The sequence below is a fragment of the Triturus cristatus genome, chromosome 2_1, assembly GCF_964204655.1.
Source record: "Triturus cristatus chromosome 2_1, aTriCri1.1, whole genome shotgun sequence".
Lineage (NCBI taxonomy): Eukaryota > Metazoa > Chordata > Amphibia > Caudata > Salamandridae > Triturus > Triturus cristatus.
Window position 1 is genome coordinate 79436107 of NC_140581.1, and position 13967 is coordinate 79450073.

The window sequence follows — 13967 nt, forward strand, 5'->3', positions numbered from 1 at the left end:
TACTTCCAACGCATCTCCCTGAGGTATGTTGGAATATAGGGACTCTATGTCCATGGTGACTAATATCTCTCGTTCAGGATCGTACTGTAGGCCTTCTATTTTGGAAATGAAATGCCCTGTATCCTTCACATAAGATGGAAGCATGGTGACCAGGGGTTGGAGGAAACGATCGATATATTTTGATAGGGGTTCTGTTGCTGACCCAATAGTAGATACGATGGGTCTCATAGGGGGGTCCTTCTGGTCTTTGTGAGTTTTTGGTACTCCGTAGATAATGGGAATCCGAGTATAGGTGGGGGTAAGATACTCTGCTTCCTTTTCACAAATTTCTCCCCTTTTTACGGCTGACATGACTATTCGGAGAATTCTCCGTTTTAGTCTTGGTTCTGGGTTGACAGTAATTTTTAAATAGTGTCTCGGTGACCCCAAGAGTGTATTCATCCTGTTCTTATAGTCATCTGTGTTAAAAATGACTATACCTCCACCTTTGTCACATGGTTTCAGAGTGACATCGTTGTTTTTCTTAAGGGTGTTTAATGCGTTTTTTTCTTCCCTGGAGATATTGTTCATCGGAAAGGGTACAAAGGCCGTTATTTTTCCAATCTTGTTGAGGACGGCTTTTTCGAAAATGTCGACTTCTTTGCCAACTTGATCGATGGTAGGTGTAAAGTTGGATGGGGGTTTTAGGCCTGAACGGTTTTCATTGTCCTCAGAGATACTTCTATTCTGAAAGAATTTTTTGAGTCTGATTTTTCGGAAGAAGGCATGCATGTCTGTCATGAATTCAAATTTATTCATAGTAGTAGAAGGTACAAAGGAAAGACCTTTGGTGAGCAGTGTCTCAGTAGGGTCATCCATTGTATAACCTGATAGATTAAAGACTGGAATTTTGGCTATGTTCGCCAGTATTGGTTCTGGCGGGTCCTGATGTACCTCTGTGGTTGGGTTTGTTCCTGGTATCTCGGCTGTGGTACTTGTTCCTGGTGTTGGTTCCTTTGATAGGTGTTCTGGTATTGACTTCGGTATTGGGGCTGAAAGCGAGGGCGGGATCCGCCCCTCCGGTTCCCTAAAAAAGGATTCCCACTTTGGTATCTTTCTGCATCAGATCTATATTGGGGAGTTTGGTAAGATGGCCCCTCACTGTCAGAATCGGTGGTGTCCGAGAATGTTATGATACGTTTGTTGTTCCACTGGCCTGCAAAGTTGCCAGTCACACTGTCATTAGTTGACGAATAGAAGTTTTCAGATAGGTAGGGGTAGGCCCTTTCCTGTGAAAAGAGTCTGATGTCCTTCCTAAGCTTGTCCGTCTTCCTTTTGAACAGATATTCACTGAAAGAATCTAACTCTATCGTAATCTCTTCTAATTTTTTCTTACCCTCCTCGAGGGCGTTGGATGTTTTAAGTTTGTCCTCTAGGTCCTGGATTTCCTTATTTAATAGTTGGATTACCTCTCTGGCTGTTTCTACAATAAGGATCATCCAGTCCCTAGAGCATCTGTTTGATATCAGGGCCCATTTTTCGAGAAATTGCCTGATCTCAACAAAAAGACCTGGTATGTTTCTTACTCTGAGGCCAATAGGGATTGTTCCTGCCTTTAAATACTCCAACATGAAGTTGGCATGAGACTCCGTACGTTTGGTTTTCTTCTTTAGGTTGAACAACTTGGTCCAATCTTCATTGGGACCTTTGGAGAGTGAGAAGGGTCTGTTGGGATCAGGTGTTTGACCTATGAGGCGTGCATAGTCCTCATCAGAAAAACCAAAAGTTTTAATACTGTCCATAGAAGAAAAGAGGTTAATAATATACTCGAGAAAAAGGCAAATATAGGAGAAATGAGAATAGAATAAGGAAAAAAAGGAGGGGTAGCACAGATGTCAGAGGCTGATATAGAGAGAGGGATTCTGGGAATGAAAAGATGTGTGCAACTGTTTAAGACGAATGAACATAAACAACCCCACAGCAAACAAGGCTGGGAAGGAAAAACCACTAGAAAAGGGGAACCCCTGAATGAATGAAGGTAGAGCAGCAGGGGAAAATTCACAAGTAAATACAAAAAATATCTGCTGTACCTATAGTTATTTTATAAACGCATCTAAGTCGTTTCTTAAGACAGAGAAGAACCACTCTTACTGGACTGTGTAAGGATTACAAAACACATAAAAATGAGGTATTAATCCATATTTTAATTTTTGACCTTGTTAGAAAAATACTTATTCAATGAATACGTGAGATTTAAACATTATACCACCATTTTCATACAAACAAAACCCAGGACCTATTTGTCCTACAATACATTGGTGCCCATGGACAATCTGTGGAATAAAATTATTCACACATACTCATTCATACTCAGACGCATTCATACATTATAACAAAAGACACATGACCCTAACTACTAAAATTAGAACAAAATGCAGGCCCAAGAAAATGGTAAGCGAGTCTTCTTAAGTGTTAAACATAAACCAAGGGGTGCAAAAGAAGAATGGCATATGGTAAACAGAATGGGGTAACAAGAAAAATGTTCTTGTAGTATCTTAATAAATCTGTGTAGTGAACAATCCAGTTCAATATGCCGACGCGCGTTTCGGTGTGACGCCCCCTTATAACCGGGGCAACACCTTCTTCAGGGCAAGAAATTATTCAGACATAAGTTCCATGGGACCTATCAAGTGATAAATAACAATTAGTGAACACAAAACTGTTAATTCTAAACATATCTATTAGATGACACTGATTATTTATAAAGTTACAACATACAAAATACATCTAAGATAGACACTGGTCCAGATAAATGAGTGGTTGAGCATTAAACTTATTAATTATATTATGAACGTTGCACACATAATGGAAAATAACGAACAGAAAATCAAATTTGAGAGAAGTTTATGAAACAATACACATGCAACAATTGGTTAGGTCATATTGGCAATTGATCAAAAGGAATCCTGAATATATAGCTAGGACTGGATACCGTTGCATAAAATCTGGTAAACAGCATTTAGATAAACTCAGTAAATAAAAGATGTCATTTGGGGATTCATATATCATCAAGAGAATGATATCAACTGAGGGATGGGTGAGTTTCGAGGACAGTAATAAAAAGTAGGGGTGCTATATCTGCATGAAGCTGATGGTTAGGAAAAGGAAGATAAGAGACATGCTCACCAAGGGATCAGATGGGAAGATGAGAATAATTATCTCTCTTTCTCCTTAAGTGATGCAACCTCAGTACTTCTAGTGGTACACATATATAGCAATGTAGAGGAACTTTTCAACTTATAGGCATGCGAGATCTAAGGAAGAAAGTAGATCAGGAAAGATTAACATTTCTAACATAAAGCATAGTTTGTTAGATTTGTGATGTTTATGAAATCAACAATTTATAGGTGTTCTCTGTTCTCACTATTTAGGCAACGAATAAGAGTCAATGGGTCAGGAACACCAGTTAAAACAAACTGGGCTAGTGATTCTTTATATATATGAATCCTAGAGCTAAGTCATAAGTGAGAACCTTGAAGATGTAAATCATCACCTGTTAAGTTTTAGGGAGACCACCCCGTAATTCCAGCTAGATGTGCACCTATCCTCACGCTTCCACGGTTGGTGAGAAAAAGGAAAATGTATTCTGCCACAGCCTATGGTGAGTCAGACAAAGTGATTAGAGTTAGCAATAGGCTAATTATGGGGTTAAGCTAATTACTAATCATTGCCCCGTATGAAACGTGAAAACCTCAAAGATGTGATTAATCACCTTTTAGGGCGTATCGTTGTTCCTGTTTATCGTGTGGCTGGATGAAAAAAGAAGAATAGGATTCCTCCGCAGTATCTGGAGGGTCAACTAACAAAATAAATAGAGTTAGCACTCCAGCGTCACTTAACAGAGCGGAGAAACTGAAGTCGTAGTCATTCAGTCTATTATCTGAGCGCTTACCGGTTTTTTAAAGCGTTCAGGCCTTCGCCTACGTCCAGGTGTGCAGATCAATGTGGGCGCTGCTCCGCATATTACGCGAGTAACTCCACACGTTAATTAATCGCCATTTCAGTTCAAGGAGTGTGACCGGGGGGAAAAAAAAAAAAAGAATAGAATTCCTCCGCCGTATCTAGTGGGCGAAATAACAAGATAATAAAAAGTTAACGCAACTGTGCAGATAGAGCGAGTGAGGGAGCTGATGTCTTAGCCTAAATGCCTATTTTATACGCGCTTACCGAGAGGAAGCTTTCTGATGCTTTCAGTTCTTCGTTTTGTTCCAGGCACGTAGATCAAAGTAGATGCTGCTGCGCTGCTGGTCCTCTGCTTACTGCGAAGCGAGCAACGACCAGTGTGATTAGGAGCAGCTGCTTATATCCTAACAGGGGCTGACATCTTGCCCTGAAGAAGGTGTTGCCCCGGTTATAAGGGGGCGTCACACCGAAACGCGCGTCGGCATATTGAACTGGATTGTTCACTACACAGATTTATTAAGATACTACAAGAACATTTTTCTTGTTACCCCATTCTGTTTACCATATGCCATTCTTCTTTTGCACCCCTTGGTTTATGTTTAACACTTAAGAAGACTCGCTTACCATTATCTTGGGCCTGCATTTTGTTCTAATTTTAGTAGTTAGGGTCATGTGTCTTTTGTTATAATGTATGAATGCGTCTGAGTATGAATGAGTATGTGTGAATAATTTTATTCCACAGATTGTCCATGGGCACCAATGTATTGTAGGACAAATAGGTCCTGGGTTTTGTTTGTATGAAAATGGTGGTATAATGTTTAAATCTCACGTATTCATTGAATAAGTATTTTTCTAACAAGGTCAAAAATTAAAATATGGATTAATACCTCATTTTTATGTGTTTTGTAATCCTTACACAGTCCAGTAAGAGTGGTTCTTCTCTGTCTTAAGAAACGACTTAGATGCGTTTATAAAATAACTATAGGTACAGCAGATATTTTTTGTATTTACTTGTGAATTTTCCCCTGCTGCTCTACCTTCATTCATTCAGGGGTTCCCCTTTTCTAGTGGCAATCAAGAGATACCTCGCCCAACGACTGTTATTGTCTGTGAAAACCACCTGTAGCGCTGCCCTGATAGAGCCCGGACATGCATTGGTCACGTTGTATTGGAGTTTGACTATGTCTTTTTTACATTCAATGTCCATTGCTGTCATATTGAACTCTAATCGGATCAATGATCGCCTGGTCATATGGGGTACCTTAAAACCTTTTCTATACGCCGTTGTTTATAGACCCTTCAGTTTTTTAGTCGGGAGACCAGGAAAGACAAGGTGGCCATAGCTGAGGGTTGGCAGTAGCTTGGCTTGCATGACTCGTCGGATCCCCTCCGTCAAGTGACTTACAAGCTTTTGGTGTAGTCTGCACAAACCGTATGTTAGTTTAGCTGCTTTTGCCTCCAATGCTTTAACCTGCAGAGCTGGTCTGCCGGTGTCTGCAAATTGTACTCCTAGATGAGTGTACTTGTTGGTCGTGCTTATCTTTAGAGGACCCAGCTGCCAAGCCAGTGTTTGTTTTTTTGGCTTGTGACCAAATATCAGCACTTTGGTCTTAGATGCATTGGCTACAAGCTTGTTTTCCATGTTATAGTTATGTAGCGTCTCTAGTGCCCTTTTCATGCCAATTCTTGTGTAGTCCAACAGGACGAGATCATCTGCATACTGCATAATTGACAATCTGAGGTGGCCCAATTTTGGGGGGAAGATGTTAGTTTTTAGCAGTGCTTCTCCGGAGATAAGCAGTGTATAAAATAAACAGGGTGGGGGCGATCATGCAGCCCTGTTTTAACCCCCGGTTTGTGAAGATCCTGGCAGTTGCGCATGTACTAGTGAGCTTTACTCGCACCCACGTGCCGGTATAGAGCGATAGAATAGCCGCGAGCAATTTCCGTGGTATACCCCACTTAGCCAATTTTGCCCACAGAATGTTTCGATCGACTCCATCAAAGGCTGCGCTATAGTCCACAAAGCATGCATATAGTGGTGGGGAGACGGGTCCAGTTGCCTTCGTTGCCAGATATGAAAGTGCAATGGCATTATCCATGGTCGACGAGTTCGGCCGAAAGCCAGTCTGATCATGCGGGATTACTTGTTTTTTCGTGATCCATGTCTCTAGTTCTTTCAAGAGCCTTTTGCAAATGCCTTTCCTTCCACGTCCAGTAATGCAATCAATCTATAATTCCCTGGATCTGATACATCCCCCTTTTTGTGAATGGGATGTAGAATGGAACCTTTCCATGACTCCGGGACAACAGAAAAATTGTAACAATGATTGAATAAGGTTTGAATGTGGGGTGACCAGAATTCGCGATCTTCCTTAAAGATATTCCCAGGCAGCCCATTGGGCCCTGGCGCCCCATCCTTCCTGATGCCCTGGAGGATGGTTAATATTTCCCTTTCTGTTTGATGTAGATCCACCGCATTGCTCTCCTCATGTTGGTGATCTTCTTTGGCAATGCATTCCATAGGTGTTTTCTGGTCGACGTATAGGTTGGTGGCGTGAACAGCCCATTTGTTGGCGGGCACGGCATTGTGAATGTGATGGCCACCATGTATATCTCCAAAATTCCTTGCTTTTGTTGGGTGCTAGTAATGTATAGATGATTCTCCATTTTTCCTCTATACTGGATTGTTTTAGTTGCCAAACAATTTTTTCGTGGTTTTTTTTTGCTGTCTTCAATTGTCTTTCCGTATGGATAGACCTTTCCTTCCTATACTTTAATTCTGCCAATCGGCAGCTCTTTTTGCTATGTATGAAGATTTGATTGTCTGTGTAGTTAAATTTTCCCAATTGTATGTGTTTATTATTATGAGTGAATTGCTTTCCTGGAGTTAATGCATTGAATAGCGAGATCATGATTTCTGCCCAGCTGGTCTGTGGGCCGTTTATGCATGTGTTGTGCTTCCATTTGTTGTACTTTGTCCGACTTATAGGCCCCCATTTGATACGTTATTTGAGGCTGTTTCATTATCTAGACTGAGCATGTTGCCTACAGCTAGATATTCCTCATGCCTCATGCTGCTAATGTTGACCAAAGCAGAGATTGGTTGATGATCGCTTCCGGAAGTGGATAATACCTTATACTCTACGCATCTCCTCAACAAATTCTTGCTCAGGAAAATATAGTCAAGCGTGGAGATATTCTTAAATGTAGGTTGGGGAGTTGTTGTGAGCTGTCATATGTTATTCGCGGATCCCAGGTTAAATTCGTTAATGCAGGCTTCCATAAGCTTGCGACTACGGTCCTCGTGATTTTGTTCCGGGGCACATAAGTCTCTGTTAAAATCCCCAGTAATGATGCATTCATGTCCAGGGTTCTCATGGAGGTAAGCTCTAACTGTCCTGATGATCCTTCTGACGTTTATGTTTTTATCCTTTTTTTTTGGGTTGACATATAGGTTAATTACTTCAAGTTTGAGCGGAGTGCCCTCTACTCTAAGCCCATTTATTGTTATAATCTGGACATCTGGTGCATATGTGGGCCAATCCTCGAATTGTAGTTGCAGATTTAATTTTGCAAATATCGAGATCCCTCCGCTAGGTCTTCCAAAGATGTTTTTTTTGCTTGCCATTGTATGGAAGGCCTGGTAGCCTTTAATGTAGTTGGCTGTTTCCATCCAAGTTTCCTGCAACATTAAAATGTCTCCAGACATCAGTAGTTTCATGGCTTCATTATTGGTCATGGTCGACTTAAACCCTGCCACGTTTCAGCTAATTAGCCTAAACTTAGTGTTTAATGTGTCCATTTTAGTGCCTCTATGGTTGTCTATTTTAAGCCTCCCTCCAGGGCCGCATTTGTATAAACCATACAAGTTTGGTGTGTCCCTTGCACTAGGAGTTTCCCCAATCCTTGGAATGCAATGCAATGGAAAGCCATGCCCAATCTTTCTGTTTGTTGGCCCGGGAGATGCTCATCTCCTTGCAGAGTGTGGTGGTAGTGCCTTTATGTAGCTCAACTTTAATGTCGTTGTTAAATGATTGGCTTAAAATTGTCTTGGTACCCCTTAATGTGCTACACTGTGTGTGAGGCGCTACTTGGTTTTGTGACCTCTGAAGAAGCACTTGTGGGTACTTTTCAGTTGGGCAACTGTCTATTCGGATGCCCCAATCTTTAAGAGTATCTGTTTCTGCCAGTATGTTGTGAATGTCTCGCTTATTGAGCCACTTTGTTAGGGCTGATTCCTTATTTCCTGTGCAAGTGTATTTTTTAAAGTATATCGCTACAAGTTGGGCAGATGTTAGATAGGCCACTGAGGGTATACTTGTCAGAAGATACAGGATATTTGGACGATTTAGGATATCACCTGGGCCCCTAGTCTCAAATTCAGGGGTATAGATCAGCCTGAACTCCCCGTCTGCCTGAGGATTTAGAGCTAGGGCATTTTCCATGCCCTCATAACTCGTCCCTTGATGTATTTGTGCTGTGGGCTTAATTTTGCCATTATTCCGGCCGGGCACTGTGTTTGCGGCCTTTTCTTGGTTAATGCTAGAGTGGCGAGACTGCTCGTGCCTCTCGCTCCTTTGGCCAGGTGAAGAGATCTTCCTTGCTTGTGTTGTCTTTGTTGTTTGTGTGGGGAAAGCGCTTACTTTGTTTTGAGATTTGCAATAGCATTCCATATGAAGTTGGTGGATTTTCACTGCACCGGCTTCCTTCTCAGTTGCTAATGGTATTAGCTCGATTTTATCTCCTAGTGACTTTTCACTGAGCATCTGACATTTTGGATGGGAAGTCGTATTGTTGCTGGTATCTAGCCTATACCTTTGTTCCTGATTATCTTCCCCTCTCAATGACTCTACTCTAAGATCGCCGGTTTCTGGTCCATTAGTTGGATAGCCAAAATTAGTAATCACTGTCTCAGCATATGTTTTTGCTCATGGATTTAAGGAAGTTTGTGTATTTCAGGATGAGGCTTTTTCCTTATGTGGGCCTTCCATATGCTGTATTGGCGGGCATGTTTTCCCATAGATTTCCTGGCAGTTGTTCTCCTTGTGTACTTTGGATGAGGAGCTGTTTCTCATTTGAAAGATAGGATAGATCATAGGACCCTCTTTATTGCTGACGTAATCAATATCAACCTGATTGCTGTGTTGGATTAAAATGTGTGTTGTTTCATGCTTTTTTTGCATGGCTAGCATCCCATCTTTCCGTTTGTTTGTTTTTTGAGCTTTCCGAAGTTTTTTCTTTTGCCGTCTTGATAGCTGCCCCTCAGTTGCCTTGTGGCCTGTATTCTTGGTTTGGTTAACCTCCGCTATGCTGGATGCGGAGCTGGCCCTTTTAACCGGGATGTAGCAAGTATTTGTAGCTACGTTATCCTTTATGGTCTCTGAGTCCATAGCTATGGAAATATTTATGGCGCCGAGACCACAGCCATGGTCCAGTTTTTCAGAGTATTTACTATTTAATGTGGGATATATCCGTGCCTCACTGCATTGTTTTATTAGCGTTGCCAGCAAAACTGGGAGTGTAGTTAATTTCTCCACAATTGCTTCACTAAAGTTTTTTGCGGGGCTTGAGGTGCTCCCAAAGGCCTTTTTACTGACAATCAGCTGATCGACGTTATGGCCAATTGTGTCCACTTTTTCGTTCATGATCAGAACCGTTTGCGCCAGCATGTGTATTAGGTCCACCTGGATCTCTAATTTGTGTGATTGCCAGGAGAGGGCCTTTACTGCTTCCAGTAAGGACGTATTTATTGTGTTCAAGATATATTCGGGCCATGGTTTTTATTTATCTCTTGTTCGTCACTCTGGGCTCTGCAGTGCCTGTCAGTTGTGGCACCTACCGAGCCCTCTCCCAGTACCTGCTGTGTAAAGTCTGCTATAGGTGTAGTTTTTGTTAATTCTGGGGATGCCAGATCTAAGAAGGTAGCTGCACCTGATTGTTGTTGTCTTTGTGCCCTGCCTTGATTTCTGGGCGTGGAGCAGCTCTGGATTCTTCCCTGGTCCCCTGGATTGATGAAGGCATCCGAGTTGTCCTGTGGCTGGTTGTTTAAGTAGTGGTGGACCAGGGCCTCTATAACAAAAGTGTTCTTATTACGAGTAAATTCCCTAGATTGAGGGCCCTGAAGTGGACCCTGAGATTTATTTATTGGTTCGGCATCATTTAAAGTCGATAATATCTCAATAATTTGCTCTGGTCCATGTTCCTCCAATTCATGATTTTTGTCTTTGGCAGTGATATTTTTAATGACATTGTTAATCGTATCTGCCTGCTCCACTGTTTCTGCGAGTCTCGCCATCTCTGAGATTAATATCTCCTCCAGGCTGTCCTGGTCTGTGTTTTTTGAGTTAAGGGGGTTATCCTCATTCAGTATTGCCAGCTCCTGGCTGTATGCATTGAGATTGGGACTATTATTTAATGTACCCCCTTCTTTCGTCTCGTGGGCCTTATGTGTGCAATGAGCTTCAGTTTTTTGTCTTGTAAAGTATTGGTGGATCTTAGGACCCCCTATTCTTGGTTTGCGGGCCTCTCGGTTTATGTTGATGCTACTCGTTTTCCTGGCAGCGATGCTGTGTCTTCCAGCAACAAAAACTTTATGCGAGTACTTCCAGTTAGAGTGAAAGGCAGAGAGCTGTTGCCTAACCCCGCGTTCCCACGCTCTTGACCGCTCTCTCGCCTTCTGCTACCTCAGAAGGCTATGTCGGGACACTATTGCAGCATGCGCTTGCTTGACTTGTGCTGGCTGGTGCATTAACTCAGTAGCGCAATTGAGCTGCCCCCCTAGGCAGCGTATAACTGTGAGTTGAGGGGACAAGTGTATAAAGTGTATAAAGGTAGGAGAGGATGGACAGAGCGAAGGCTGATCGGAGCTGAACTGTCCCGTTCCAAGCAAGGCAGGTCTAACGTGTGCCCAAGAGGCAAGAGGCTATATAAAAAGATTGATCCCCACCTCATGCAGGTGAAGCTGTTCTCGTCCAGCCGGCTCCTCTCCTATCCACTCCTGCGGTTCTCCCCCTTGATGCTTCACTTCACTTCATTTCGCTTCACTGATGCCCCCCTGCTGGTGTAGTAAAGTTGTTGAGTGATGAAGGTAGGGGGTGGCTTGTCAGGTGCTATAGCGGCAGAGGCAACCACTATGCTAAAATTACTTCTTTCCTTCCTGCGGAGATGTCACTTTGCTGCCGCTGCTGTCGCTGGCAGCAGTGGCGGTAGAGGAAATAGAGGCTAGGGTGTGCTTTGTTCCGCACGCCTTGCTTTGCTTTGCTTTACTCTCGAGTCTCTCTACTCCCACTGCTGTGTCCTGTGCCTTGCTCCCGCGGCGGCCCGCAGCACAGGCGGCAACACCGGCGACGGCGGGGGCCCCAGCAGCTAACCACGAGCAGCGCTGGCAGATGGGGGTGGCTCTCCACGCTCTCCACGCTCTCCCCGCTCACGAATCCAAACGCCGGCGTCGCCCTGCAGGCTGTTTAAACCCCGTGACCGCAGCAGCCGCAGAGGCCTACACCCAACAGCAAATCTCCTCGTGGGGAGGCTTCCAGCGGCAGCAATGCAGCGGGGGCCGCTCCTGGCTCGCGGCTCGCGGCGGCGGCTCTCTGTGCGGGCTCTTGCTCTCCGCTGCACGGCAGCACAACGGCGGCACAACAGCGGCACTCAGCGGCTCCTCCCATAGCAGCTTGGGAAATGAGCAGCCCAAAGCATTTGCATCAATTTCCTAAGTCATGGCAGCTTCTTTTTTCCGAATATATTCCTGAATCCTATATCCGATGGGGCACACTCACACTGTCTTTAAAGGCTCCCAACTAGAAATAAATCTAAGTTTCCATAGTTAGTGAGTAGTTTTGAAACATGTTTGAATCTTTCAAGTTCCTGAGGAAAGACGTTCTCTTATATAGACTGAACCTCATGCACATACAGGCATCTGGCTACCTTAGCTTCTTTCAGTGGTCTTTCTAAAACACACCTGTTTCTAGCTGACCCTGGGATGTGCATCGCCTCGAATGTTCACACTCTGTGGACATCTTGCTTGTTTTAGATTTGTTAAATAGGCAAAACACAACCTATATCAGGCACCACTCTCCCTTGAAAGGGCAGGGTGGCAGTCTAGCTGGAAAGAACCAGGTATGTGCTCTGGGATTGCTGGACTGCTGGGTTAAAGGTCATTGCTCTTGGCACATCATTCGAAACTGTTCACGATGGCTTTCAGCTGGGCTCAAAAACAAACATCCAGGGCCACCTTGCTGTATCTGAGGACGGATCAAATGCTGAACAGTGAGGTAACTCACACATTCACTTAATAAAATTATCAGCAACTTATCTTAATATATAGCTGGGTAAATAATTGTCCATCAGAAGAAGGTGTACACACATTTTACAAACAAATCTATGATAATGGTTATACTGAGGGGTCAGGCTGCCCGTGCTCATGTGTCTCTTTGTCATTTCTCTTTGAAGCCCGCGGCCAGGCTCTGACCGGTCCGCGCGAGGTCACAGGGACCCTTGGAGAGTCGGTGTCCATTGAATGCAGATATGATGCAGGATACCATGATTATTCAAAGTTTTGGTGTCGAGGAGCAGACTGGAACTGTGACAAACTTGTAAAAACATCAGACTCTGAGCGAGAGGTGACTGAGGGCCGAGTGACCATCAGGGATTCGCCGCAGACCGGGTCATTCACTGTGGTCATGGAGGGGCTGCGGCCGGAAGACGCCGGGAGCTACTGGTGTGGAATAGACAGACCTCGTTTAGTGGATTACATGGTCCCAGTGTCAGTGGCTGTTCTCAGAGGTGAGTTCATGCTCTGCTGGTATTAATAGTCACCCTGCCTCTGAGTGCTGCTAGGGAAAGGCGGTTTCAGGGAGCGGTGTTAACATGTACGTATGTATTGGAGCTTGTATCGAGTGCACCAAGGTGGGAAGCAGCAGCGCGGCGAACATTTGCGAGACCCCATTGACTGAAACAAGCAGTCAATGGGGAAAAGCAGTGTGATAAGGGCATAGCTGGAAAGGTGGTGGTGGTGGTGGGGGGAGGAGGGAGGGGTACATTCTGCCGGACCTCAGTTCTAGTAGCCTAGAAGCTATTTTGGGCTGGATCTGGGATTCGGCCGACCCAGGGAAATTTGCACAATTTGTCATGGTGTCATTTTCTGATAGCTGAAAATAATTCAGGAAAATTAAATGCTACAAGTGGCCCTGCCTCCCATTTAAGTAGCCCTTTAAAACTTGTCTCAGGGCTGCCATTAAAACATATATGCAATTTTAAACTGCCAATTCAATTTCACAAAATAAACCTTTCGCCAAGCCTAAAACTCTATTTTTAATACCTAAAAGTCACCTTAGGTTAGGCTCTAGATACCCCATAGGGCAGGGTGCATTGTATTTAAACAGTTTGCCATGTACTCTAAAGTTTTACATGCCCTGGTAGTTAAAAACATACAAATGTGTTTTTCACCACTGTGATGCCTGTATGTTTGGTGTCTAAAGAATTGTAATTTGAAAAACTCTTCAATGGTAAGGTCAGATTTGATGCCACAATTCTGAAAATAGCACTTTTATAAAGTTGCCATTTTCTTGCCCTAACCATTTGGTGCCTGTAGCCTATTGCCTAGGTCACATGTCTGTGTGTTTGGCAGTTAGCCTTTGTGTATTCCTCCTAGACAGTCACACAATAGAGCTATTGGGTGTTGGTATGATGGGCTACCCTGGCAGGACGAGGGGGGTAGATGGAGCTGTGGACAGCCACTTTTGCACTTCACACATACTGTGTCAGCTCACAAAGAACTTCACACAGCCTTTTGTGACCTCAAACATCATGGGACCAGGGCAGGGAAGGAGGAAAATCAAGACACTTCTGTGGGAAGAAACTCCTGAATTTTCTCCCACTTCCAAGCTGGCACGAGGTATTGCATTAGGACTTTCAGACCCACTCTGAAGTTTACTTCAAAACCTGAAGAGGACTCTCAGAGCACTGCCCTTCTGCCTGTGGCCTGCTGTGTACTTGGGAGGCATGCTCTCCTGCACCAAGTTTTG

General features: G+C 43.8%; 1 protein-coding gene across 2 annotated transcripts in view; it reads left to right on the forward strand.

The window, feature by feature from the left end:
• The window catches only part of LOC146863780 (polymeric immunoglobulin receptor-like), a 291482-nt gene that overhangs the window by 42117 nt on the left and 235398 nt on the right, over nucleotides 1-13967 (forward strand). For both annotated transcript variants that reach the window (XM_085628016.1, XM_085628020.1), the window contains exon 2: nucleotides 12394-12726. In XM_085628016.1, the coding sequence (XP_085484142.1) occupies nucleotides 12394-12726 (333 nt within the window). The remainder of the gene's footprint in view (nucleotides 1-12393; nucleotides 12727-13967) is intronic.